This window comes from Pezoporus occidentalis, unplaced genomic scaffold, assembly GCF_034315485.1.
Source record: "Pezoporus occidentalis ecotype Australia unplaced genomic scaffold, CSIRO_AGI_Poc_V1 ctg324, whole genome shotgun sequence".
NCBI lineage: Eukaryota > Metazoa > Chordata > Aves > Psittaciformes > Psittacidae > Pezoporus > Pezoporus occidentalis.
The window spans coordinates 43489-69063 of NW_026915202.1; the positions used below are offsets into that span (position 1 = coordinate 43489).

The 25575-nt window shown below is 62.3% G+C and overlaps 4 protein-coding genes across 6 annotated transcripts; all 4 read left to right on the top strand.

Annotated features, from left to right (window-relative positions):
• The first annotated feature begins 419 nt into the window (after positions 1–419).
• LOC134168786 (membrane primary amine oxidase-like) lies at positions 420–2587 on the top strand. Its single transcript, XM_062628829.1, has one exon. The coding sequence runs from the start codon at positions 829–831 to the stop codon at positions 2473–2475; it is 1647 nt and encodes a 548-aa protein (XP_062484813.1). The 5' UTR covers positions 420–828; the 3' UTR covers positions 2476–2587.
• Positions 2588–4572: 1985 nt separating this feature from the next.
• On the top strand, positions 4573–13134 carry AOC3 (amine oxidase copper containing 3). 3 transcript variants are annotated; one of them, XM_062628831.1, is made up of 4 exons: positions 4573–6355; positions 11325–11610; positions 11803–11932; positions 12391–13132. In XM_062628831.1, exons 1-4 carry the CDS (start codon positions 4786–4788, stop codon positions 12673–12675), a joined length of 2271 nt encoding a protein of 756 aa, XP_062484815.1. In that variant the 5' UTR covers positions 4573–4785; the 3' UTR covers positions 12676–13132. The 3 variants fall into 3 exon arrangements, with proteins under 3 accessions (XP_062484815.1, XP_062484814.1, XP_062484816.1); XM_062628830.1 differs by lacking the exon at positions 4573–6355 and adding an exon at positions 8241–10315 and having other exon boundaries at positions 12391–13134; XM_062628832.1 differs by lacking the exon at positions 4573–6355 and adding an exon at positions 10661–11097 and having other exon boundaries at positions 12391–13124.
• Positions 13135–13619: 485 nt separating this feature from the next.
• Positions 13620–17368, top strand: LOC134168789 (membrane primary amine oxidase-like). Its single transcript, XM_062628833.1, has 4 exons — positions 13620–15505; positions 15584–15869; positions 16198–16327; positions 16478–17368. The coding sequence occupies exons 1-4, from the start codon at positions 13747–13749 to the stop codon at positions 16772–16774; spliced, it is 2472 nt and encodes an 823-aa protein (XP_062484817.1). The 5' UTR covers positions 13620–13746; the 3' UTR covers positions 16775–17368.
• Positions 17369–20851: 3483 nt separating this feature from the next.
• On the top strand, positions 20852–23897 carry G6PC1 (glucose-6-phosphatase catalytic subunit 1). The gene is made up of 5 exons (XM_062628858.1): positions 20852–21124; positions 21734–21843; positions 22415–22523; positions 22653–22768; positions 23192–23897. The coding sequence occupies exons 1-5, from the start codon at positions 20895–20897 to the stop codon at positions 23701–23703; spliced, it is 1077 nt and encodes a 358-aa protein (XP_062484842.1). The 5' UTR covers positions 20852–20894; the 3' UTR covers positions 23704–23897.
• Positions 23898–25575: the final 1678 nt, after the last annotated feature.

A 25575-nucleotide genomic window follows, 5' to 3' on the forward strand; every position in this document is an offset into this window, starting at 1 on the left:
TGCTTCCCAGCACCAGCGGGGACAGGCAGGGATTGGAGCGGTCTGACCCCCAGCCTCGGGCAGGATTGAGCCCCAAGCCTTGGGTGCCACAGGTTGGGGTGGTTTTGTCCTTGAGGGAACTTCTCAGGAGCTGCCCTTCAGTCGCCTGTGAACTGGAAGCAGTGAGGGCTTGTTTCAGTGGAATGAATGAGTTCATGGCTGCTCAGAGGTGCAGACTGAGAGCCGGTTGTTCACAGTGCACCGGTGCCTGAATCTCACCCTGAGCTCCCTCTCTCCGTGCCTGCCAGAGCTGCTCCGGTGCTACACAAGTGATGTGTTCTCCTCAAAGGCTTCCGTGGGGAGGATTTAAGAGAAAATAAATAAAAAGCCACTGCAAGCTCGGGACGGGGCTGCCCGGGACCGTGTTTACAAGGAGGAAACGCGACGAGTCGCAAAGAGGTGGAATTCTACAGCATGGCAACAATTCCCAGCTTGTCAGAGCCGGGCAGAGGTCGCAGGCACCTCGGGCTGACGACAGGAGCTGTGCTTTTACAGGCAGCCGCAGGAAGCGAGGTTGGACTGAACGAGTAACGGAGTTCTGTGGAGCCTGTCTGAGTCACTGCCCCTGCATCTCCACTGCTGCCTTCAGACACTGCTCGGGGAGGACACAGGAGGCTGCAGAGAGAGATCTGCCCTTTCTGGTCACCACCAAGCTCGGATCTCCTCCCCTGGCCTCTCCCAGTCCTTTGTGCTCACCCAGCTCACCCATCCAGTGCAGCCTAAACGGAGAGAGGAGCAGCTGGAAACCCTGCTCCGAGCTGCTGCGAGGGCCCAGGGACCAGCGGAGCCATGAACGTGAGAACCGCGCTCGTGCTCCTGGCCCTGGCTTTAGCCACCGTGTTGGCGCTGGTCTGTGTGCTGCTGAGCAGGGGCAGGGCTCCCGGTGCCTGCCCGCACCGGCCCCCGGCGCAGGAGGACCCCGACGGAGGCCAGAGCCTGGTCTTTGCGGACCTGACCCCCGCCGAGCTGGCCCAGGTGGTGCGGTACCTGCGGGGACACCTCGGGCTGCGGCTGGTGGACGCCGCGCGGGCAAAGCCCTCCGACAACTGCATCGCCTCCGTGGAGCTGCAGGTGCCGGCCAAGGCAGAGGCGCTGCGGTTCCTGGACGGGGCGGGGGCTCGTCCCCCCCGCGAGGCGCTGGCTGTGCTGTACTTTGGGGAGCAGGCAGAGCCCAACGTCACCGAGTACGTGGTGGGGCCGCTGCCGACGCCGCTGTATCACCGGGACGTGACGGTGCGCCGGTACGGGGGGAAGGTGCCGTACCACCGCAGACCGACGCTGGCTGTCGAATACAAGCAGCTGGCCGGGTTTTTAAAGAGCCAAGTGTTCCCCACAGCTCCATCCTTCATGCGCCAAGTGATGGAGTACGATGGAGGCAGCCTCGCAGCCCTGACGGCCGCTCCTCGTGGGTTCCAGTCTGGAGACCGCATCACCTGGTTCGCCTTGTTTCAGAACGTGAGCGGGTTCTTCGTGCACCCGGTGGGGCTGGAGGTGCTGGTTGACCACAGCAGCCTGGACGTGTCCCGCTGGGCGGTGAGCAGGGTCTTCTACAACGGGCAGTACTACGGGGACATGGTGCAGCTGGAGAGCGCCTACGTGCAGGGTCGCATCAGCGTGGAGAAGGTGAGGAGAGCACCACGGGACGGGGACTTCTCGTCCATGAAGCCGCGGGCGCCTCGGGCCGCGCCGTTCCCTTTGCAGTACGAGCCGCAGGGTCCCCGCTACAGTGTCAGGAACAACCACGTCCTCTACCAGGCGTGGAGCTTCGCCTTTGGCATGAGCGTGAGCACGGGCCTGCGCCTGTTTGACATCCGACACAAGGGGGAGAGGGTTGCCTACGAAATCAGCGTCCAGGAGGCCATGTCCGTGTACGGCTCCAACTGCCCCGCAGGGATGTCCACGAGGTACATGGACGGCAGCTTCGGCATCGGGCGCTACACCTCCCCCTTGGTGCGAGGGGTCGACTGCCCCTATTTCGCAACGTACCTGGATGTGCACTTTCTGGCCCATTCTCAGCTCCCTCAAGGCAGTAAAGGTGCCATCTGCATCTTTGAGCAGAACCTGGGCTCCCCGCTGAGGCGGCACTACTCCAACCTGCAGTCGCTGTACTACGGGGGACTGGTCAACTCCGCCCTGGTCCTTCGGTCCATTGCCACCGTGGGCAACTACGACTACGTGTGGGACTTCATCTTCTACCAGAACGGGGCCATTGAAGGCAAGGTCCAGGCCACGGGGTACCCGAGCTCATCCTTCTTCTATGGGGATGGCCTGCGGTACGGCAATAGGGTTTGGGACCGCACGCTGGGTACGCTGCACACCCATTTCATCAACTATAAAGTGGACTTGGACGTGGGAGGTAGGTCTGGGTCTTCCTTTACTGCCTGCCATTATCTTGGTAAACCCCAATGCTCTGGGGGGTTGCCTCCTGTCTGTTGAGCCCCCCATAAGTAACATCTGAACTCTGCTTTTCCACTCTCCCCACCTCTTCTTTCACTGCAAAGTCATTCCTATGCATGGAGCAGCCTGCTGAGGTGATGGAGTTGGAGGCAGTGGGAATTGTCTGGGATCTGCGTGTCCAGGCCAAGGAAAGTATGAAGGTAGCAGCTGCAAAATGTTTGTGTTTCCTGGAGGCCTCCGCCTGGCACGGGGCTCGTTGCCATAGGCACGGCCCCGTCTGCAGCGCTGGAGGTGGGAACCGGCTCTTTGGTGCCCGATGCTGCTCCGGTAACTTGGGGAAGTCCTTTTGGTACCTTGAGTGCCGAGCGTGAGGCAGGCAGCAGGACCAGTGTCCTGCGGGGCTGAGCTCGTGCAGCTCCCTCCTGCTCCTCCTGTGAGCAAACACCGGTAAGCTGCACCCCAAGCCCCCAGCTGCGGAGTTCTGTAGGGAGCCAGCAAATTCCCTTTGCTCCTGCTCCGAGTCATGGGTTTTGGCTGCGGATCCCTGCGGAGTTCTGGGAGCGCAGGGAGCCCCTCGCTGCTGCCGGCGCTGAGCAGCGCAGTGCTGGCGTCTGCCCTGCGAGCCTCCAAGGGCTTTGCTTCCCTTTAAAGGTCATTGCAGCGGGTGCAGGCTGGGGAGGTGCGAGGGCAGCGCTGGTGCCGTTTGGGGTTACTGAAACCTGCTCCTGTGAAACGCAGGGGGAAGAACGTTCGGCATCTGCGCAGGACCAGAGGCTGCGGCTGCAGCAGAGCGAGGGGGAATGCAGCTCCAGTGGCTGCTGCTGCATGCGGGAGTGATGTGCATCCAGTGCAGCCGCTCCAGCGGGCTCTCTGGTACCCGCCTGTGGTGCCGTGGTTTGTGTGGCCCTGAAAGGAGCCGCTGCCGTCGTTACAGCCGGGAAGAGGCTGGATGCTGGTTCCCTCCCTGTGAGTGAGGCACGGAGACGTGCTAAGATCCAGTTCCTGCATGGTGGCGATGCTCAGCTCCGAGCTCTGCTTCCAGACCCGCAGCCCCGGCTGCTGCAAAACGCTCTCGAGAAGAGCTGTGTGAAAGCCCAGACCCATTCCCCAGCGAGGGAGGGCAGCCCTTCCCCAGCAGCAAAACTGCAGCACAGCAACAACGGGGCATCTCCCACAGGGGCTGCTTGCATCCTCATCCGAGGCTGATGTGGGACCTACAGGGGAAAAGGGTGAGGATGGAAGTGAGAATGAAAACTGAAACTCCTGAATTAACAGCATCACAAGCGTGCTGAGTTGATCCAGTGGTTGCAGCCTCAGCCTGACCCTCCCATCTGTGCCTCAGACTGGCCCCACCGGAAGGCAGTGACATGGACCATGCTCCTGTGCTCCATCCTTGCCTCTGACGGAGCATCGCTGCCGCCTCGCACGATGCCACAGTGGGAGCAGCCTTGCAGAAACTGCTGCCCGTGCAGGAGCAGCCTCCTCACGCTGCGCCGGGGTGGCCCTGAGCCCTGCTCGCTGCTCTCGATCGTGGGGTCAGGAAGGCGGAGGTTTCCTGACAGAGGCCATTTCTGTGTGGGACAGCTTCTGTCCGAGGATCACGCCCTCTGGAGTGGGGCTGGGTTGGCTGAATGGGGACAGATGTGTCCCGTTGGTCACCCTGCAGCCTCTGCTCTTCCTGCTGCAGCAGCTCTGGACGCTGCCTCTCGCTTGTGCTTGCTCCCAGGGGTTTGGTGGGCGCTGCCCGTTCTCACCGGGGAGCTTCCTCCTGTCTCAGGTTGTGTGCCCGTGGCTGGAGCAGCGCAGCCCCTTCCCGCAGGGCTGGGAGGGACAGGGAGAACTGGCCTGGGGAGGTGCCGAGGAGCTGCAGGTCCTGGGCTCTCCTGGAGCTCCGGTTCCTCATGGAAGCAGGGCTGGTCCCAGGGCACTGAGGTGCAGAAGGACGGAGCTGGCATCGCTTCCCCCCACGGCATCGCTGCGCTCCCACAGGAGAAGGGATGGGGTCTCATGGGAGATGCTGCAAGAAGCAAATGGCCCTTGGACAGGCAGAGGATGGGGCTCTGCGGTGTCGCCCTGCAGCAGAGAAACCCATCGGGAGCTGGGGAGTGAGTCAGGCACCGGCTCTGTGCTGGCTTCCCCAGGGTGTCTGGGGTAGGGAGGAAACAGGATGAACTGGCTGGGACCTGTGATCTCCTCTCAGCCCCATGCAAGCTCCAGGCTCCATCCCCACCTCAACGAGACGCCTTGACGCCCACAGATGGCAAAGGGATTAAGAGCCTGCTCTGCAGGAGAGGGACGTATCCTGGATGCTGCAGCCGAGCCCTGCTCGTGGGCTCTGCGCTCGGAGAGATGAACCCCAGACTGCCCTACGTGCTGCTGGCGGGGGCCGCCGTGGTGATCCTGGCTCTGTCCTGCGTGCTGCTGAGCAGGGGCAGGCGGTCCCCTGGCTGTGAATCCCAGCCCCGCACCGAGGAGGAGACGGGATCCAGGAGCCAGAGCCTGGTCTTTGCGGACCTGACCCCCGCCGAGCTGGCCCAGGTGGTGCGGTACCTGCGGGGACACCTGGGGCTGCGGCTGGTGGACGCCGCGCGGGCAAAGCCCTCCGACAACTGCATCGCCTCCGTGGAGCTGCAGGTGCCGGCCAAGGCAGAGGCGCTGCGGTTCCTGGACGGGGCGGGGGCTCGTCCCCCCCGCGAGGCGCTGGCTGTGCTGTACTTTGGGGAGCAGGCAGAGCCCAACGTCACCGAGTACGTGGTGGGGCCGCTGCCGACGCCGCTGTATCACCGGGACGTGACGGTGCGCCGGTACGGGGGGAAGGTGCCGTACCACCGCAGACCAATGCTGGGCAGTGAGTATGAGCAAGTGGGAGCTTTCCTGAAGACGGTGGCATTCGCTGCAGCCCCGACCTTCCTGAAGGAGGTCCTGGAATACGACAGCACCAATGTGGTGTTTGAGAGCGCAGCCCCTCACGGGTTCCAGTCTGGAGACCGCAAGTCCTGGTTCGCCTTGTTTCAGAACGTGAGCGGGTTCTTCGTGCACCCGGTGGGGCTGGAGGTGCTGGTTGACCACAGCAGCCTGGACGTGTCCCGCTGGGCGGTGAGCAGGGTCTTCTACAACGGGCAGTACTACGGGGACATGGTGCAGCTGGAGAGCGCCTACGTGCAGGGTCGCATCAGCGTGGAGAAGGTGAGGAGAGCGCCGCGGGACGGGGACTTCTCGTCCATGAAGCCGCGGGCGCCTCGGGCCGCGCCGTTCCCTTTGCAGTACGAGCCGCAGGGTCCCCGCTACAGCGTCAGGAACAACCACGTCCTCTACCAGGCGTGGAGCTTCGCCTTTGGCATGAGCGTGAGCAGGGGCCTGCGCCTGTTTGACATCCGACACAAGGGGGAGAGGGTTGCCTACGAAATCAGCGTCCAGGAGGCAATGTCCGTGTACGGCTCCAACTGCCCCGCAGGGATGTCCACGAGGTACATGGACGGCAGCTTCGGCATCGGGCACTACACCTCCCCCTTGGTGCGAGGGGTCGACTGCCCCTATTTCGCAACGTACCTGGATGTGCACTTCCTGGCCCATTCTCAGCTCCCTCAAGGCAGTAAAGGTGCCATCTGCATCTTTGAGCAGAACCTGGGCTCCCCGCTGAGGCGGCACTACTCCAACCTGCAGTCGCTGTACTACGGGGGACTGGTCAACTCCGCCCTGGTCCTTCGGTCCATTGCCACCGTGGGCAACTACGACTACGTGTGGGACTTCATCTTCTACCAGAACGGGGCCATTGAAGGCAAGGTCCAGGCCACGGGGTACCCGAGCTCATCCTTCTTCTATGGGGATGGCCTGCGGTACGGCAATAGGGTTTGGGACCGCACGCTGGGTACGCTGCACACCCATTTCATCAACTATAAAGTGGACTTGGACGTGGGAGGTAGGTCTGGGTCTTCCTTTACTGCCTGCCATTATCTTGGTAAACCCCAATGCTCTGGGGGGTTGCCTCCTGTCTGTTGAGCCCCCCATAAGTAACATCTGAACTCTGCTTTTCCACTCTCCCCACCTCTTCTTTCACTGCAAAGTCATTCCTATGCATGGAGCAGCCTGCTGAGGTGATGGAGTTGGAGGCAGTGGGAATTGTCTGGGAGCTGCGTGTCCAGGCCAAGGAAAGTATGAAGGTAGCAGCTGCAAAATGTTTGTGTTTCCTGGAGGCCTCCGCCTGGCACGGGGCTCGTTGCCATAGGCACGGCCCCGTCTGCAGCGCTGGAGGTGGGAACCGGCTCTTTGGTGCCCGATGCTGCTCCGGTAACTTGGGGAAGTCCTTTTGGTACCGTGAGTGCCGAGCGTGAGGCAGGCAGCAGGAGCGGTGTCCTGCGGGGCTGAGCTCGTGCAGCTCCCTCCTGCTCCTCCTGTGAGCAAACACCGGTAAGCTGGACCCCAAGCCCCCGGCTGCGGAGTTCTGTAGGGAGCCAGCAAATTCCCTTTGCTCCTGCTCCGAGTCATGGGTTTTGGCTGCGGATCCCTGCGGAGTTCTGGGAGCGCAGGGAGCCCCTCGCTGCTGCCGGCGCTGAGCAGCGCAGTGCTGGCGTCTGCCCTGCGAGCCTCCAAGGGCTTTGCTTCCCTTTAAAGGTCATTGCAGCGGGTGCAGGCTGGGGAGGTGCGAGGGCAGCGCTGGTGGCGTTCGGGGTTACTGAAACCTGCTCCTGTGAAACGCAGGGGGAAGAACGTTCGGCATCTGCGCAGGACCAGAGGCTGCGGCTGCAGCAGAGCGAGGGGGAATGCAGCTCCAGTGGCTGCTGCTGCATGCGGGAGTGATGTGCATCCAGTGCAGCCGCTCCAGCGGGCTCTCTGGTACCCGCCTGCGGTGCTGTGGTTTGTGTGGCCCTGAAAGGAGCCGCTGCCGTCCTTACAGCCGGGAAGAGGCTGGATGCTGGTTCCCTCCCTGTGAGTGAGGCACGGAGACGTGCTAAGATCCAGTTCCTGCATGGTGGCGATGCTCAGCTCCGAGCTCTGCTTCCAGACCCGCAGCCCCGGCTGCTGCAAAACGCTCTCGAGAAGAGCTGTGTGAGAGCCCAGACCCATTCCCCAGCGAGGGAGGGCAGCCCTTCCCCAGCAGCAAAACTGCAGCACAGCAACAACGGGGCATCTCCCACAGGGGCTGCTTGCATCCTCATCCGAGGCTGGTGTGGGACCTACAGGGGAAAAGGGTGAGGATGGAAGTGAGAATGAAAACTGAAACTCCTGAATTAACAGCATCACAAGCGTGCTGAGTTGATCCAGTGGTTGCAGCCTCAGCCTGACCCTCCCATCTGTGCCTCAGGCTGGCCCCACCGGAAGGCAGTGACATGGACCATGCTCCTGTGCTCCATCCTTGCCTCTGACGGAGCATCGCTGCCGCCTCGCACGATGCCACAGTGGGAGCAGCCTTGCAGAAACTGCTGCCCGTGCAGGAGCAGCCTCCTCACGCTGCGCCGGGGTGGCCCTGAGCCCTGCTCGCTGCTCTCGATCGTGGGGTCAGGAAGGCGGAGGTTTCCTGACAGAGGCCATTTCTGTGTGGGACAGCTTCTGTCCGAGGATCACATCCTCTGGAGTGGGGCTGGGTTGGCTGAATGGGGACAGATGTGTCCCGTTGGTCACCCTGCAGCCTCTGCTCTTCCTGCTGCAGCAGCTCCGGGCACTGCCTCTCGCTTGTGCTTGCTCCCAGGGGTTTGGTGGGCGCTGCCCGTTCTCACCGGGGAGCTTCCTCCTGTCTCAGGTTGTGTGCCCGTGGCTGGAGCAGCCCAGCCCCTTCCCGCAGGGCTGGGAGGGACAGGGAGAACTGGCCTGGGGAGGTGCCGAGGAGCTGCAGGTCCTGGGCTCTCCTGGAGCGCCGGTTCCTCATGGAAGCAGGGCTGGTCCCAGGGCACTGAGGTGCAGAAGGACTGAGCTGGCATCGCTTCCCCCCATGGCATCGCTGCGCTCCCACAGGAGAAAGGATGGGGTCTCAAGGGAGATGCTGCAAGAAGCAAATGGCCCTTGGGCAGGCAGAGGATGGGGCTCTGCGGTGTCGCCCTGCAGCAGAGAAACCCATCAGGAGCTGGGGAGTGAGTCAGGCACCGGCTCCGTGCTGGCTTCCCCAGGGTGTCTGGGGTAGGGAGGAAACAGGATGAACTGGCTGGGACCTGTGATCTCCTCTCAGCCCCATGCAAGCTCCAGGCTCCATCCCCACCTCAACGAGACGCCTTGACGCCCACAGATGGCAAAGGGATTAAGAGCCTGCTCTGCAGGAGAGGGACGTATCCTGGATGCTGCAGCCGAGCCCTGCTCGTGGGCTCTGCGCTCGGAGAGATGAACCCCAGACTGCCCTACGTGCTGCTGGCGGGGGCCGCCGTGGTGATCCTGGCTCTGTCCTGCGTGCTGCTGAGCAGGGGCAGGCGGTCCCCTGGCTGTGAATCCCAGCCCCGCACTGAGGAGGAGACGGGATCCAGGAGCCAGAGCCTGGTCTTTGCGGACCTGACCCCCGCCGAGCTGGCCCAGGTGGTGCGGTACCTGCGGGGACACCTGGGGCTGCGGCTGATGGACGCAGCGCGGGCGAAGCCCTCCGACAACTGCATCGCCTCCGTGGAGCTGCAGGTGCCGGCCAAGGCAGAGGCGCTGCGGTTCCTGGACGGGGCGGGGGCTCGTCCCCCCCGCGAGGCGCTGGCTGTGCTGTACTTTGGGGAGCAGGCAGAGCCCAACGTCACCGAGTACGTGGTGGGGCCGCTGCCGACGCCGCTGTATCACCGGGACGTGACGGTGCGCCGGTACGGGGGGAAGGTGCCGTACCACCGCAGACCGATGCTGGGCAGTGAGTATGAGCAAGTGGGAGCTTTCCTGAAGACGGTGGCGTTTGCTGCAGCCCCGACCTTCCTGAAGGAGGTCCTGGAATACGACAGCACCAATGTGGTGTTTGAGAGCGCAGCCCCTCACGGGTTCCAGTCTGGAGACCGCAAGTCCTGGTTCGCCTTGTTTCAGAACGTGAGCGGGTTCTTCGTGCACCCGGTGGGGCTGGAGGTGCTGGTTGACCACAGCAGCCTGGACGTGTCCCGCTGGGCGGTGAGCAGGGTTTTCTACAACGGGCAGTACTACGGGGACATGGTGCAGCTGGAGAGCGCCTACGTGCAGGGTCGCATCAGCGTGGAGAAGGTGAGGAGAGCGCCGCGGGACGGGGACTTCTCGTCCATGAAGCCGCGGGCGCCTCGGGCCGCGCCGTTCCCTTTGCAGTACGAGCCGCAGGGTCCCCGCTACAGCGTCAGGAACAACCACGTCCTCTACCAGGCGTGGAGCTTCGCCTTTGGCATGAGCGTGAGCATGGGCCTGCGCCTCTTTGACATCCGACACAAGGGGGAGAGGGTTGCCTACGAAATCAGCGTCCAGGAGGCAATGTCCGTGTACGGCTCCAACTGCCCCGCAGGGATGTCCACGAGGTACATGGACGGCAGCTTCGGCATCGGGCGCTACACCTCCCCCTTGGTGCGAGGGGTCGACTGCCCCTACTCGGCCACCTACATCGACACGCACTCCCTGTCTGAGAGCCTGAGACCCAGCAAGAGAAAGGATTCTCTCTGCATCTTTGAGCAGAACCTGGGCTCCCCGCTGAGGCGGCACTACTCCAACCTGCAGTCACTGTACTACGGGGGACTGGTCAACTCCGCCCTGGTCCTTCGGTCCATTGCCACCGTGGGCAACCATGACTACGTGTGGGACTTCATCTTCTACCAGAACGGGGCCGTTGAAGGCAAGGTCCACGCTACAGGGTACCCGAGCTCATCCTTCCTCCATGGGGATGGCCTGCGGTACGGCAATAGGGTTTGGGACCGCACGCTGGGTACGATACGCACCCATTTCATCAACTATAAAGTGGACTTGGATGTGGGAGGTAGGTCTGGGTCTTTTCTCTCCTTTGAGCCATCTCTTAGTACTTTTAGACTCCTAAAACTTGACGGTTTTGGTCCTTACACAGTTTCTTGTTTCCATGTGGATGGGGGGTGTGCTCCCACAGACCTGCCTCCCTTCTGTTCTTAGAGCAATGAGAAGCTGCTGCGATGCAGGGGTGGGTTCCCCCTCTGTCCACTGCAGTCACCCCTCGGTGCTGTGCAGATCCAGTCATGCCCATGCTGGTGCCTTCCCATTGTGGGATGGGTCCTTCCCCTCCTGCCTGTGCACAGCCCCCGCCCCTGTCCCGAGCCCCACATGATCAGGGTTGATCAAGCTCTTCTGTGGTTTCATTCCTGCTTCCTGGAGCTTCCTTGGGCTGTTTCTGCTGCTGGTGTGTGATGGGGCACAGGGGCAGGCACTGAGCATGCGGCTCTGCTGCTCAGAGCAGCAACTGGAGCAGCAGCTCCACTTCTCTCTGTCTTTGCCACCTTGTCCCTGGCTTCATTTGCTCCTGAGCCACTCCTGTTGCTCTGAGCCTCTGGCCCATCCCTTTTCTCTGTGGGAAGACCTGAACTGTGCAGCAGGGCTCCAGTTCTGTGATGTGCAAATGCACTCCGAGCCTGGGCTCTTCCTGGTGCTTTCCAGCTGCCAGGGCTCATGCTGATGAGCATAAACACGGTGCCTGGATCATGAGGTGCTAGACTTAATTAGGGTCTGCTTGCACTGGGAAGCAAACCTGTTCTTCTGCACTGGGATGGGGCTCCCCTCTGTCTCTCGCAGAGGGTGAGAGTCCCTGTGGGTGGTGGTGTTGCCTGGGTCAGACAAAGCTAGAGCCGTACAGAAGTGCGCCCAGCATCATGGAGCACTGGAGCTACAGAGCAGTAACTGCTGTCCCGGGCAGGAGCCAGTGCTCAGAGCCTGGGGTGCAGGTAGTGAGGCTGGGGAGACGTCCATGGGGAGCACAGGGGACTGCAGGGATGCTCCTTGGTGACTTTGCTTTTGCTTCACAGGGGTGAAGAACTCCCTGGTGGCCCACGACATGGCCTTCGAGATGGTGCGGGCTCCCTGGAACCCAGAGCAGCAGATAGAGCGGCCACGGCTCACCAAGAAAGTCCTGGACACAGAGGACCAGGCTGCCTTCCGGCTCCAGGCAAAGCTGCCCAGATACATCTACTTCGCAGCCAACAGCAAAAACAAGTGGGGCCACCAGCGTGGCTACAGGATCCAGGTCACCAGTTCTGCAGGGGACCATGTCCCCGAAGTCAGCTCCATGGAGAGGGCCATCAGCTGGGCAAGGTCAGGCTGCTCTGAATGGGGCAGCAGGCTCTTGGTGATGCCCCCGGCCCCACTGCTTGGGAAAGGTGTTCCTTGATGGGGAGGACCAGGGAAAACGCTCTCCTGGGCTGGGGTTGCTCCATGGGAGCAGGGGGTTGGGTTTAGCTCTGCCCTGTCCCAGGGCACTGCTCCCATCTCTTGTCTTCTCCTCAGGTACCAGTTGGCCGTCACCCGTCGGAAGGAGGAGGAGCCCACCAGCACCAGCATCTACAACCAGAACGACCCCTGGACGCCCACCGTTGCCTTCGCTGACTTCATCAACAACGAGACCATCACCAACGAGGTGAGCCGGGGGCTGGAGCTGTGGCACCCAGCCCCAGAGCTGCCCCAGTGGGCTCAGCTGGGAGAGGAACAGCCCCGGGCAATGAGGGAAGCGGGTTCGAGCATCCCCTTTGGTGGGTATCTGGTGTTTTGGTCAGAGCGCAGAGGTCAGCGCGCAGAGCAGGAGCTTGTTTTTCCCCTATGGAGAAATGCAGCAGAACATCAGGAAAACCCCTGTGGAGCCAGAGCTTGGCTGCAGAGCACAGGGCAGGGCCCTTCCTGCTGGGTGGGCCATGGCTTTGGGCAGGTCATTGGGAAGGGAGGGGATCTTCCCATGGAGAGGGGAGCTCGCGGTGTGGGAGCAGCAGGGCTGGGTCCCCTCCTGCTCTCCTGGAGCTTCCCATGGCCCCTGGGCAGGTTCTGGTTGGTGCTCTGCAGCGTTCTGCAATAACCATGGCCTTGTGGCTCTTCCCTGCCTAGGACCTGGTTGCCTGGATAACCGCTGGTTTCCTTCACATCCCGCACTCGGAGGATATTCCCAACACTGTCACAGTAGGGAACTCGGTGGGCTTTCTCCTGAGACCCTACAACTACTATGACCTGGACCCCTCCATATACTCGCACGACGGGGTGTTCTTCACCAGTGAGCAGGATTTCACGGCCTGTGAAGTCAACCCCATTGCGTGCCTGCCCCAAACCGCCTCTTGTTTGCCCAACTTCCCCCCCTTCACCTATGATGGCTTCCAAAACACGAGCAGGCTTTAATGCCAGAGGACGGCGTTGGGAGGTGCAGAGGCCCCAGGCTGCCTGCTCTGCCTCAGTGTTTTGGGGGAGTTGTCTCAATTGCCAGTTGTGCAACGACTTCACTTTTTGCCATTGCTTTAAGATAGTGCTCTGTAAAAGGGCAGCATGATCTTCCCGGCGTGGTGCCGCATGGGAGGTCCATGTGAGCTCTGTTAACTTGCTGAATTGGGGTCTGTCGCAGAGGGAAAGCGAGGAGAAAACCCTGTTCCTCTGCCCTAGAAGCAAGCGCTGTGTAGTGCCTGTCTCAGGTTAAGAGAATGAAAACGGTTCTGGTCCAGTGCTCTCTTTGAGTGTCTCGTTCTTACGACTCACAGCAGCGTCTGCTGCGGGGATGCTGCGGGGTCTCTGCTGTGTTTCCTTAACCCACAGACCAGGCTCTGGGTGTCTGAGCATGGGATGCTCCAGGGATGGGCTGGGAAGTCTCAGGGCTCGGTGGGGACAGAGCCAGGACCCTCTTGGGACGCAGGTCCTGAGCTCTCACTGCGGAGTGCAGAGGGGACCATTGCAGGGAATGGGGCTCATGGGTCCCTCTGTGCGAACCACACAGACTTCATGAAGCCACCACAGAGAGCTCAGTGCAAGGCTCGTGCTGCTGCCGTTTGCCAGAGTGCTGGGTGGGTTCTGGAGCCCTCATGCCCCTCCTCACAGCCCTATCTATGCCAGCATCAGGAGGTGCCTCTGGGGGACACCAGCCGCTGTCCTCTCCCTCCTTCCCAGCTGCAGGACCACAGGATGCTGCAGTGCCTGCACAGGCTGTGGAGGTGCTGCTGGTGACGGTGGGGCCGTGATGCTGTGCTCAGCGCTGCTCTGCGCATAGGAACATTGTCCTCACGGTCCCCACTGCTGGCCTGGCTGCTTCTGTCTGCAGGGTTAAGAGAAGGAAGTGCAGGGAGATAGATTTATTTCCCCCAAGTGACTGGCTCTGTTCTGTCCAAGGTCTGCAGTGGGACAAGGGGAGGAGAACAGAGGCAGAAGCATTAAGTGTGCTTGACATTATGACCCACTGGGGGAAGCAGAGGAAAGTTGCCTTTTATGGTCCCCAGCAACTCCTGGGCACGTCTGAGAGCATCCCTCCTGCGCAGCCCAATGGGCCGTTCCCTGTCGAGCGAACGGGGGATAAACCACAAACCCCACCAAACCCAGCCCCTTCTGGTCACTGGGGAGGTTCTGCAGCTGGAAACTCGCTGTGCCAGACCGCGGGAGCGCGGAGCCTCAGCAGCCATGAACGTGAGAACCGCGCTCGTGCTCCTGGCCCTGGCTTTAGCCACAGTGTTGGCGCTGGTCTGTGTGCTGCTGAGCAGGGGCAGGGCTCCCGGTGCCTGCCCGCACCGGACCCCAGTGCAGGAGGACCCTGACGGCGGCCACAGCCTGGTCTTTGCGGACCTGACCCCCGCCGAGCTGGCCCAGGTGGTGCGGTACCTGCGGGGACACCTCGGGCTGCGGCTGGTGGACGCCGCGCGGGCAAAGCCCTCCGACAACTGCATCGCCTCCGTGGAGCTGCAGGTGCCGGCCAAGGCAGAGGCGCTGCGGTTCCTGGACGGGGCGGGGGCTCGTCCCCCCCGCGAGGCGCTGGCTGTGCTGTACTTTGGGGAGCAGGCAGAGCCCAACGTCACCGAGTACGTGGTGGGGCCGCTGCCGACGCCGCTGTATCACCGGGACGTGACGGTGCGCCGGTACGGGGGGAAGGTGCCGTACCACCGCAGACCCGTTACCGGTAAGGAGTACGCGGACATCAACGTCCTCATCCAGAGGGAGCTGCGAAAGGCTCCACGCCTCCTCGCCGCGTGCTGTGAGTCTGATGGGTCCGACCTGACCACCCTCACGACGGCCCCGCGCGGCTTCAAGTCCGGCGACCGGGCGACCTTGTTTGTCCTCTTCCATAGCGTGCCTGGTTCTGGCTACTACCTCTTGCCAGTGGGGCTGGAGGTGCTGGTGGACCATGGGGCTCTCGACGTCTCCCTCTGGCAGCTGCGCCGCGTCTTCTACAACGGGCACTACTTTGCCAGCATGGGGGATCTGGAGGAAGCGTTTGTGGCCAGCTCACTGGAGGCTGTCAGGATCCAGAAGCCTCGGGCTGAATCAGTGCTGGGCTCAATGAGGCCTCGGCACCAGCCCGGCTCCCCGGGTCCGCTGCATTATGAGCCCCAGGGTCCCCGCTACAGTGTCGTGGACAACCGGGTCACCTTCCAGGGCTGGAGCGTCACCTTCGGCATGAGCCCCAGCTCTGGCCCACGCTTCTTTGACATCAGGTACCGCGGGGAGAGGATTGTCTATGAGCTGAGCCTCCAGGAAGCCTTAGCCCTGTACGGCTCCAACTGCCCCGGGGGGATGTCGACCCGCTACCTCGATGGGAGCTTTGGCATCGGCAGGTTTGCCTACGAGCTCGTCCAGGGCCTCGACTGCCCCTACACCGCGACCTACGTGGACCAGCACTACCTGGTGGAGTCAGATACGCCCAAAACCAACCAAAACTCCCTGTGCATTTTTGAGCACGATGCTGCTCTCCCCCTGCGGCGCCACTTCTCTGACTCGCACTCCTTGTACTACGGGGGGCTGCGGAAAACCACGCTGGTCATCCGCACCATCTCCACCCTCATCAACTACGACTACATCTGGGACTTCATGTTCCACAGCAGCGGGGCCGTGGAGGTCCGGGTGCACGCCACCGGCTACATCAGCACCTCCTTCCTCCACGGCCAAGGCACTGACTACGGCAGCAGGGTTGGGCCCCACACGCTGGGGACGATGCACCTCCACCACATACACTACAAGGTGGACCTGGATGTCGACGGTAGGTCTGGGTGCCTTTGTGTGCGGCTGCGGTTCACTGCGGGCTGCGGGCCTGAGGGTTTTCCCTGCTGTTTCACAGGGCAGCTGAACTCCCTGGACACCCAGGACATGGGGTACAAGCTCCTGAAAGAGCCCTGGAGCATGCAGAACACCATTGAGCGGCTGTACCTCCGCAGGAAAAGGCTGGAGAGGGAGGATGAGGCGGCGTTCCTGCTCAATGCCCCCATGCCCCGTTACGTCTCCTTTGCCAGCCCCAATTCCAATAAATGGGGGCATCCGCGCAGCTACCGGATCCAGATCACCAGCTTCGCCGGGGAGCACCTTCCCACCAGCAGCCCCATGGAGAGAGCCATCAGCTGGGGCAGGTAGGTCCAGGGCTGGACACTGGGTCCCACCGCTCCCAACCCGTGCCGGGCTGCAGGGACGGGGTAAACACCAAACGTGCAGTTTTTGGCTCTGAGAATCCCTGGAAAAGCTGCTCAACGCCATCTGTTTGCAGCAGTTCACAGGCACGAATCTGACCCTAGATAAGATTAATTTAGAGCAATCGCATGCGCCAGCCCCTCCTTTTCCCTCCCTGATGCAGGCCGGAGCTGGTGCCCCGGCACGCACCAGGGATGCGCTCAGCCCCTGTGCATCCCCAGGCGGTGGTGCCCGGCATCGCACGGATGAGCCCCTCTGCTCCCTGCGCAGGTACCAGTTGGCCGTCACCCGTCGGAAGGAGGAGGAGCCCGCCAGCACCAGCATCTACAACCAGAACGACCCCTGGACGCCCACCGTTGCCTTCGCTGACTTCATCAACAACGAGACCATCACCAACGAGGTGAGCCGGGGACCCCTGCGCCCGTGGAGCCCAATGCTGTGGGTGCAGCCCCGGCTCCTGCCCCACGTGTCCCGCAGCCAACCTGGGTGGGTGACGGGCTGAAAGGGACTCCGTGGGGCTGACGGGGTGCCCGGCTCCCCTCCTACCCAGGACCTGGTGGCCTGGATCTCGGTGGGGTTCCTGCACGTCCCCCATGCTGAAGACATCCCCAACACGGTGACCGTGGGGAACGGCGTTGGCTTTTTCCTGAGGCCCTACAACTACTTCGATGAGGACCCCTCGGTGGACTCACCCGACAGCGTCTACTTCAGCAGCGAGCAGGACCCCGGGATGTGCGGAGCCAACCCGCTGGCCTGCCCGCCCCCAGCCTGTGCCCCCCATCTGCCCCCCTTCCGTTACGGGGGGTTCCTCAACCTCAGCCTGGCCCCGCTGCCTGGTGCACTCTGATGGGGAAGGGGCTGCTGCTGCCCAGCCCCTTGCAGTGTGGGGTCCTTGGAGGGGTGCCGGTGCCACGCCAGGACCGCCCTCCCCATGTCTGGGATGCTGCATGCTCAGGGTGAGCTCAGTTCTTGTTTCAGCCCCACAGCACCGCCAAACATGGGCTCACAGCCTCTAAAGGACAGCCCCAAGGAGTGACCTCTCATAGACCGCATCCAGGATGCCACCCAAAATGCTGTGGGCTGCCCACAGCTGCTTTGCTCTTCCACGACCGCGGCTCCTGCTGCTCCCCAAGGTAGGTCACTGCACACAGGGGGACGGTGCTGGCCAGGGCTGGGCACTGCACAGAGCTTGCAGCTCCCCTTGGAGCCGTGGTCCACGTGTGCCCAGCCACACTGGAGCCAGCAGCTCCGGGATGCCCAAAACATCCACCCCGGCCCCCTGGATGTGCAGCTCCGGGGCTGATGCTGAGCTGCGGCTGCTGCAGCGGTGCCAAGCTCTGGGGACAGGGACAGCGCGCTGAGAGCCTGCAGGACAAGGAGCATGGGACGGGTGCTGCCCCGTGTCCACCCTTCCCCAATAAACAGGCATGCGGATGCTTTTCTGACCAAACCAATGTGCAGCTCATGGGTGCTGCTGCTGCTTCTGTGGCTGGAGGCCAGAGCCCAGCGCTGCTGCGGGCACTGGTGTCTGTAACGGGGGGTCCTGGCTCGGCTCTGGGGTGCTCCTGGGGTCCAAGGGCGGTGGGGCAGAGCCTGGCACTGGCTGTGCTCTTGGACCCGGGGTGTTGGCTGGAGGTTCCTGCAGCGGAATGTGGGACAAACAAGGGAGTTAATGTGTAACGGCCGGTCCGAGGTGCATCAATCGGCTCTGGCCTTGGCTGCTGCCCAGTGTGCTCAGCCCCCGCCGGCACAGGGACCCTTGCTCCTGCACCCCCCACCGAATTCCACACTATCCAAAGCTCATCCTCGCTCTACCGGGCTGGGGTGGGGACACTGAGGAGCTTGGTGAGGGTCGCTCAGCTCCAGCCTCATGTGGCTGTGGATGCCGAGTGCTGGCCATTGTGTCCCTGGGGGCATGGTGGGCACCCATCCCCTCTGCCCCCTTGCTGTGGGAGCTGGGTCTGCCCAGGGCCAAGCTGTGATGGGCTCAAGCAGCCCTGGGCATCCCCTTGGAGCCAGCCTGGCTTGCTGCAGCACAGGGAAGAATGCTGTGCAGATCAGGGAAGGATGCTGTGCAGTGCAAGGAAGGATGCTGTGCAGTGCAAGGAAGGATGCTGTGCAGTGCAAGGAAGGATGATGTGCAGTGCAGGGAAGGATGATGTGCAGTGCAGGGAAGGATGCTGTGCAGTGCAAGGAAGGATGCTGTGCAGTGCAAGGAAGGATGATGTGCAGTGCAGGGAAGGATGCTGTGCAGTGCAAGGAAGGATGCTGTGCAGATCAGGGAAGGATGCTGTGCAGATCAGGGAAGGATGATGTGCAGATCAGGGAAGGATGCTGTGCGGCGCAGGGAAGGATGCTGTGCAGATCAGGGAAGGATGCTGTGCAGCGCAGGGAAGGATGCTGTGCAGTGCAAGGAAGGATGATGTGCAGTGCAGGGAAGGATGCTGTGCAGTGCAAGGAAGGATGATGTGCAGTGCAGGGAAGGATGCTGTGCAGTGCAAGGAAGGATGCTGTGCAGATCAGGGAAGGATGCTGTGCAGATCAGGGAAGGATGCTGTGCAGATCAGGGAAGGATGCTGTGCGGCGCAGGGAAGGATGCTGTGCGGCGCAAGGAAGGATGCTGTGCGGCGCAGGGAAGGATGCTGTGCAGTGCAAGGAAGGATGCTGTGCGGCACAGGGAAGGATGCTGTGCAGCGCAAGGAAGGATGCTGTGCAGCGCAGGGAAGGATGCTGTGCAGCGCAGGGAAGGATGCTGTGCAGATCAGGGAAGGATGCTGTGCGGCGCAGGGAAGGATGCTGTGCGGCGCAGGGAAGGATGCTGTGCAGATCAGGGAAGGATGCTGTGCGGCGCAGGGAAGGATGCTGTGCGGCGCAGGGAAGGATGCTGTGCGGCGCAGGGAAGGATGCTGTGCGGCGCAGGGAAGGATGCTGTGCAGATCCAGGGCATGGCTCGGCACGAGGCCCAGGGGTGTCTTGGGGTGACAGCGGGAGGAGCGTGGTGGAGCATGCGGGATGCTCCCTGCTGCGGCTCCCTGCCTGCCACTGCGTGCCCACGTGCTTGCGGTGCTGCCTGGACTCTGCCCGCACGCTGACGCAGGCAGGACCGGGCAGTTCCATGCTGCAGCGACCCAGCTCGCTCCCTGCTGCTGCCCACGGGCTGGGAATGTTCTGGATGGAGCAGCGGCCCCATGTGCAGCACAGTGCGTTAGAGCTCCCACGTGCACAGCATCGCCTGCAGCTGCAGCCGGTGCCTTGGGAGTCGTGGGGACACTGTGGTCCGGAGGCAGCTGCGCACAGCTCCGGGTGCTGAGCCTGATCCAAACCTGCCTGCGCACAGAGCCCAGCACAGGGATAAAGCACCCGCAGCCTGGCCCTGCTCCTCCCATGGGAAAGCTGGAGCCAGTCTGGGGCCAGGGATCTACGTGCAGAGCAGGGCACTGGGAAGCAGCACTCACAGCCTGGCTGGTGCTGGACTGTGGGGCGGACGTGGCCTCTCCCTGCCGTGGCCCCACTTCTCCTGCAGGGATTCTTTCCAAGGACTCGCTAATCCCCATCCCCCAGCACCTTTTGCCCCCATTTTCCGCTGTGAAATCTCCCAGGGAGAATTTATTGCTGTTTCAAAACGTTCTCGATGCGGAAGCCAAGGCTGCCGCATTCCTTCGCGCCGGGTTGAAGACCCTGGAACGAGCTGCTGGGGAGTTTGTTTTGCAAGAGTAATTCCATTTCCGTGCAACCTTCGGCTTCGCTGGGCTTTTGTGCCTGTACCCCAGGCAGGGGGGATTGCAGTGGGTTTGCCTGTTGGCTCCCTGGGCTGTGTGCAGGTAAAGGGGGCAGGATGCTGCCCGCAGCAGAGCAGAGCCTGGGCACGACCTCTGCCTGCTCCATGCCATGGCAGACAGCACATGGGCAGCGGTTCAAGGATCTTGACCTGAACTTTCTCGAGGAGGGGAGATAAGTGATGTGTTTTCACTGGCCGCTAATCATTAACACCTTTTGCCTGTCCCACCTCTTCCACTGCGGGAGGCTCTGCTGGGGCACCCCGTGCATGGGGCTGCCATGGGGCTGCGGGGCCGTGCCCAGCAGGGTTCTCTGGCCAGGCTGATGCCGAGGGCTCAGGCTCCTGGAACAGCTCCAGGCTCCTCATTCAGCACCACCTCCCAGGGATGCTGCTCCCTGGGGTGATGAAGCTGCGGTGCCAGCACTGCTGGGATGAGTGATGTGTTCAGCTCCATCCCTGCAGGCAGGGCACTTGTGCAGGAGGGGTTAACCCAGAGGATCTGTGCTGGGGGGAATGCCTTTCTTCATCTGTGGGTTAAGGACCCTTTGCACCCTGTAACCCCGCACCAGAGACCAGAACAACGTCACTGACAACCAGGAGCTGCCCATGGCTTGGGAAGTTCCCATGACCCTCGAGCAGCCTGGTGTGGCAGCAAGGTGGCTCTTCATCAGCTGGAGGCACCTGGCCCTGCACTCCACACACAACCCACTCCCTGCTCCTGGGCATCCCTGCAGCGCTCTGGTGGTGCTGGGGTGATGGCAGAGGGATGGGGAACGCGCCACAGCTCCGTAGGGCCGTTCACACAGGGCACAGGCACCTGCATCTCCTCCCTGCTAACAGCGAACAGGTTCAGTGGGAGCCGCTGAGCCGGCTCTCAGGAAGGGCAGGAGCTGCAGGAGCCCCGGCTGAGGCAGCCACCAGCACCCTGCAGGGAGGCGGCGGTGTGGGAAGGGGTTAAGGTGCTGGTGCCGGAGCACCCGGCGCTCCACGCGCCCCGGAGCCTGTTTTTACGTCAGCTGTTCCAAACATGTTTGTAACAACCCCTCGGTGATGCACCTTTGGCAAAAGTGGTTTTGGGTCCAAAGATCGGCGCTGGGACAAGCAACCTGCCCGCAGCAAACACGACCCTGAGGAGTATAAAACGCTGGCGGCGCGGTGCAGCGCGGGACAGCCCGAGCCACGCAGGAGGATGGAACCCAGCATGAACCTCCTGCACGACGCGGGCATCCAGGCCACGCACTGGCTGCAGGAGCACTTCCGCGGCTCCCAGGACTTGTTCCTCTTCATCTCCTTCGCTGCCGACCTCAGGAACGCTTTCTTTGTCCTCTTCCCCATCTGGTTCCACTCCAACGAGGCCGTGGGCATCAGGCTCATCTGGGTGGCCGTGATCGGCGACTGGCTCAACCTCGTCTTCAAGTGGTGAGTGGCCCCGTGCCACAGCTCCCTCCACGCGTGCTGGCACAGCTGGAGCAGGGAGGGCCAGATGTGCGCTCCCAGCCTTGACACGGGCGTAAAACAGATAAAAGAGGTCATGTCCCATCCTGGCAGCGGGCTGTGGTACCCAGGGGTGCCATCCCCGCCGCAGCCTTTCAGCATCCCAAGGTTCTGGGGCTGCACCCCGTGTCCCTGCAGCAGGACCCAGTTCTGTGCCTTCCTGCAGCTCAAATCCCCCTGGATGCCTGTGCTTGCCTGCAGGTGTGACAGGGATGGGTGCCCTCTGCCTTCGATGCCACCACAAGACAGTTGCTCTTGGCCTGAAAAAGACTGAAGGGGAGCAGACACCACTCTTCTTTCTCAGCTTGTTGCCCTGCTCTCCCCTTTCAGGGGCCAGGGATGGGCAGAGCATAGGCGGTGTTTGCTATTGGGACCAAGCAATCTGCTGGATGTTGTTTGTGTCTGTTGGGACACCCTGGACCATTCCATGGGTCCTTTGCCTCCTCCAGCTCCCAGGCCAGAGTGGAACCCGAGGCCATGCCACCAGCTCTGCTGCCCAGGACCCCTACAGCCCCGGTTCTTCTTTCTTTGCAGGATCCTCTTTGGGGAAAGACCATACTGGTGGGTCCATGAGACAGATTATTACAGCAACGCCTCTGCCCCAGCCATCCAGCAGTTCCCACTCACCTGCGAGACCGGCCCCGGTGGGTCCCTGGAAGGGACAGTGGGTGCTTGCCCGGGACCCTGCACATGCAGCTCCCTATGGGGAGGGAGGTGGTGGCATGGCCGTGGCTGTGGCTGCTGCCCACCGTAACCCTGCCTGGCTCCCCAGGGAGGACTGGAACTGCTGCCGATGGAGGCAGAGACAGCCCCTGCGTGGAGCAGACCTTGACCCCGGTGCACACGTGGCGGTTCAGCACCAAGCCCTGCCTGTGCTTGGCTGCAGCCCTGTGCCAGGACCATGCTCAGCTGCAGCCCTGTGCCAGGACCATGCTCAGCTGCAGCCCTGTGCCAGGGCTGTGCTCAGCTTCAGCCCTGTGCCATGGCCGTGCTCTGCTCCAGCCCTGTGCCATGGCCGTGCTCTGCTCCAGCCCTGTGCCAGGGCCGTGCTCAGCTCCAGCCCTGTGCCAGGGCCGTGCTCAGCTCCAGCCCCATGCGCTGGCAGCCGCTCAGTGGGCTCCAGAGCAGCAGCCACAGGGAGACTGGTGCTGGGCACCATGCAATTGGTGCCACTCTATGGGGGGGGTTCTGATGTGGGGCTCTCTTTGCACTCAGGGAGCCCCTCCGGACACGCCATGGGTGCAGCAGGCGTGTATTATGTCATGGTGACAGCCCTCCTCTCCGCTGCCATGGGGAAGAAGCAGTTGAAGACACTCAAATACTGGTGAGCAGTGGGCTGCAAGTACCTGCAGTGGGCAGGGGCTGCTCCAGAGCCAGCCGGGCACAGGGCTGGGGGCAGACCCGGGCAGTGTCAGTCAGCGCTGGGGCTGACACGGGTGCCTGCCCCTTGCAGGGTGCTGTGGACAGTGCTGTGGATGGGGTTCTGGGCGGTCCAGGTCTGTGTCTGCCTGTCCCGAGTCTTCATTGCTGCCCACTTCCCCCATCAGGTCATCGCAGGGGTTATCTCAGGTGAGTGCATCTGAGCCCCATCGCCTTCCCCACAGCACCTGCAGCACCGGGCAGGAAGGGTGCCTGATAGATAGGTGCATGTGAGGTGTTGATGCAAAGCTGCCTCTGTGGCTTTGCACTCACTGCCCTCCTCCTCATGGGCAGGATGCCCTCCACTCCCTGCCCCGTCTGAGGCAGGAGTCCCAGTGGGGCAGGCAGGGCACTGCTGGGCCCTGAGGGACCACAAACGTGGGTGTGAAAGGGCCATCACTGTGTGAGGGACAGAGCCAGTCCCTGTGAGCAGCAGTGGCTGCCAGGGCAGTGAGTGCCTTGTGGGAGCACTGGGGAGCCCCAGCAACACGTCCCCTGCTCAGCTCCAGCACCCTGAGGAGCAGGGATGGAGCAGGGATCCCTCACCGATGGGCACTGCCTCCTTACCGGCAGGGATGGCCGTGGCCAAGAGCTTCCAGCACGTCCGCTGCATCTACCACGCCAGCCTCCGCCGCTACGTGGGCATCACCTTCTTCCTCTTCAGCTTCGCCCTTGGCTTCTACCTGCTGCTGCGGGCGGTCGGCGTGGACCTGCTCTGGACACTGGAAAAGGCACAGAAGTGGTGCAAGCGCCCCGAGTGGGTCCACATCGACACCACCCCCTTCGCCAGCCTCCTCCGTAACCTGGGCATCCTCTTCGGGCTGGGGCTGGCCCTCAACTCCCACATGTACCTGGAGAGCTGCCGGGGGAAGCAGGGCCAGCGGCTGCCGTTCCGCCTGGGCTGCGCCGCTGCCTCCCTCCTCATCCTGCACCTCTTCGATGCCTTCAAGCTGCCCTCCCACATGCAACTGCTCTTCTACGTCCTCTCGTTCTGCAAGAGCGCAGCCGTGCCGCTGGCCACTGTCGGCCTCGTCCCTTACTGCATCTCCCAGCTCCTGGCCACGCGGGACAAGAAGGCTGCGTAGGAACGGCCCTGCAGGTAACGGTGTGCCCGGGCTCTGGCCTCGGAGGCAGTCACAGACCGTGGATGCACCCAGCACTGTTTGCTCCCCCTCTAAGCCTGCACAGACTGACTGCGGACAGGGAAGGTGCTGCCGGGCGGCTCCTGCATGGACCCATAGCGCTGGGCACGGTGTAGGCTCGGGTGGTCTGCGGCCAGCCGATGGCATGGTGAGCCCAGCGCTCTCCTCGCCCCCAGGACCTGGTGCAGCGTGGGGACAAGGCTGCGCTGCCCTTGCAGCTCATGGGGCCGCGCCACCTCCGTGCTGCAGGGCTGGAGGAGGCACCGCCGGGAGCAGGGTGCTCGCCCATGGGTGCTCAGGGGCTGCTGGCCAGGAACAGCAGACACTGATTTGGAGACAAAGCGCTGGCTTGCGGGATACACACACGGGATGCGTATCTGCACACACATATAGCTGGGAGCAAGAGGTGTATTATTAAAGCTGAAGGTGTGTTTAGCTGCTGAGGGTGCCCGTATTGCTGGCTGCTGAGGTGGGATGGGTGACTGGCTCCAGGGCGCAGGGATGGGGTGGGACTGCTCTTGGTGTTGACAGGATTAAACCACTGGGAAAGGCAGTGCTGGGTTTCCCCGGTCCTCATCGCTGTTCACCCCCTGGGTGCAGTCAGATGCAGGCAGCACAGCGGGAGGGGATGAGCTGCTTTTTGTGCTGTTTATCCAGGGCTTCTGGGTATAGGAACAGGGACGTGCTTGTGTCACCTGTCTGCTTATGGAAACAAGCACAGCTTTGGGACCGAGCGGCTCAGTTGGGGCTGTGCCAGGGCAGGGCTGGGTGATCAGTGCTGGCTCAGCCCCTGGATACTGTACATGCAGTATCCATGTCCCCCAAAGCACCAGCTCCTGCAGCATTTACCCCATACCCAGCTGCAAGCATCAACAGTGCTCTGCTCTCCGCTGTGGCCCCTTTCCCCTGCTCAGATCTTGCAATGCCTTTGGGAGATGGTGCTCAGCAGAGCCCCGGTAACAGCCGTGGTCTTGCTGCAGCTTGGATCAGCCTTCACTGCACGTAGCTGATGTTTGGAGGCTTTGCAGCCCTTGCCAGGCCTCCGATGGGAGCCCTCTGCCAAAACACCAAGAGCCACAAGGCAAGAGAGCACCTTCCTTCCGACCCAATGGTAAACCTGCAGAACCCACACCAAAACCCATCCCAGCATCACAGAACAGTGTGGGTTGGAAGGGACCTTAAAGCTCCTCCAGCTCCAACCCCTGCCATGACCAGGGACCCCTTCCACTGGAGTAGCTTCCTCCAAGCCCCTGTGTCCAACCTGGCCTTGAACACTGCCAGGGATGGGGCAGCCACAGCTTCTCTGGGCACCCTGTGCCAGCGCCTCAGCACCCTCCCAGGGAAGAGCTTCTGCCTAAGAGCTCAGCTCAGTCTCCCCTCGGGCAGGTTAAAGCCATTCCCCTTGGCCTGTCCCTACAGGCCCTTGTCCCAAGCCCCTCTCCAGGTTTCCTGCAGCCCCTTCAGGCACTGGAGCTGCTCTCAGGTCTCCCCTTAAGGAGCCTTCTCCAGGCTGACCCAGCCCAGCTCTTTCAGCCTGGCCCCATAGTGGAGGTGCTCCAGCCCTTGGAACATCAGGAAGAGGCGTATATCCTGTGTTCATCACAGATAAACCTCCTTAGGATAGAGCTCTCTTTTATTTCTCTATTTATTAGCAGCAATAGGACCAAACCTGCCATTTCCTGCATAGAGAGGGGGGGGAAATTCCCCATTTATTGAGGACCGCACCGGTGACAACTGCACCCCACCAAGGGAAAGGTTTGCCTCTGCCCGGGCGAGGTGTGAGCCGGGAACACGCACCGTTCCTCCAGGAACTGA

Coding starts and splice junctions, on each gene's coding strand:
- LOC134168786 (XM_062628829.1), top strand. CDS start 829: ATGAACGTGAGAACCGCGCTCGTGCTCCTGGCCCTGGCTTTAGCCACC.
- AOC3 (XM_062628831.1), top strand. CDS start 4,786: ATGAACCCCAGACTGCCCTACGTGCTGCTGGCGGGGGCCGCCGTGGTG. Junction 11,611..11,802: donor AGGGCCATCAGCTGGGCAAG/GTCAGGCTGCTC, acceptor TCTTCTCCTCAG/GTACCAGTTGGCCGTCACCC. Junction 11,933..12,390: donor ACGAGACCATCACCAACGAG/GTGAGCCGGGGG, acceptor TTCCCTGCCTAG/GACCTGGTTGCCTGGATAAC.
- LOC134168789 (XM_062628833.1), top strand. CDS start 13,747: ATGGTCCCCAGCAACTCCTGGGCACGTCTGAGAGCATCCCTCCTGCGC. Junction 15,506..15,583: donor GGTGGACCTGGATGTCGACG/GTAGGTCTGGGT, acceptor GCTGTTTCACAG/GGCAGCTGAACTCCCTGGAC. Junction 16,328..16,477: donor ACGAGACCATCACCAACGAG/GTGAGCCGGGGA, acceptor CCTCCTACCCAG/GACCTGGTGGCCTGGATCTC.
- G6PC1 (XM_062628858.1), top strand. CDS start 20,895: ATGGAACCCAGCATGAACCTCCTGCACGACGCGGGCATCCAGGCCACG. Junction 21,844..22,414: donor CACCTGCGAGACCGGCCCCG/GTGGGTCCCTGG, acceptor CTTTGCACTCAG/GGAGCCCCTCCGGACACGCC. Junction 22,524..22,652: donor TTGAAGACACTCAAATACTG/GTGAGCAGTGGG, acceptor TGCCCCTTGCAG/GGTGCTGTGGACAGTGCTGT.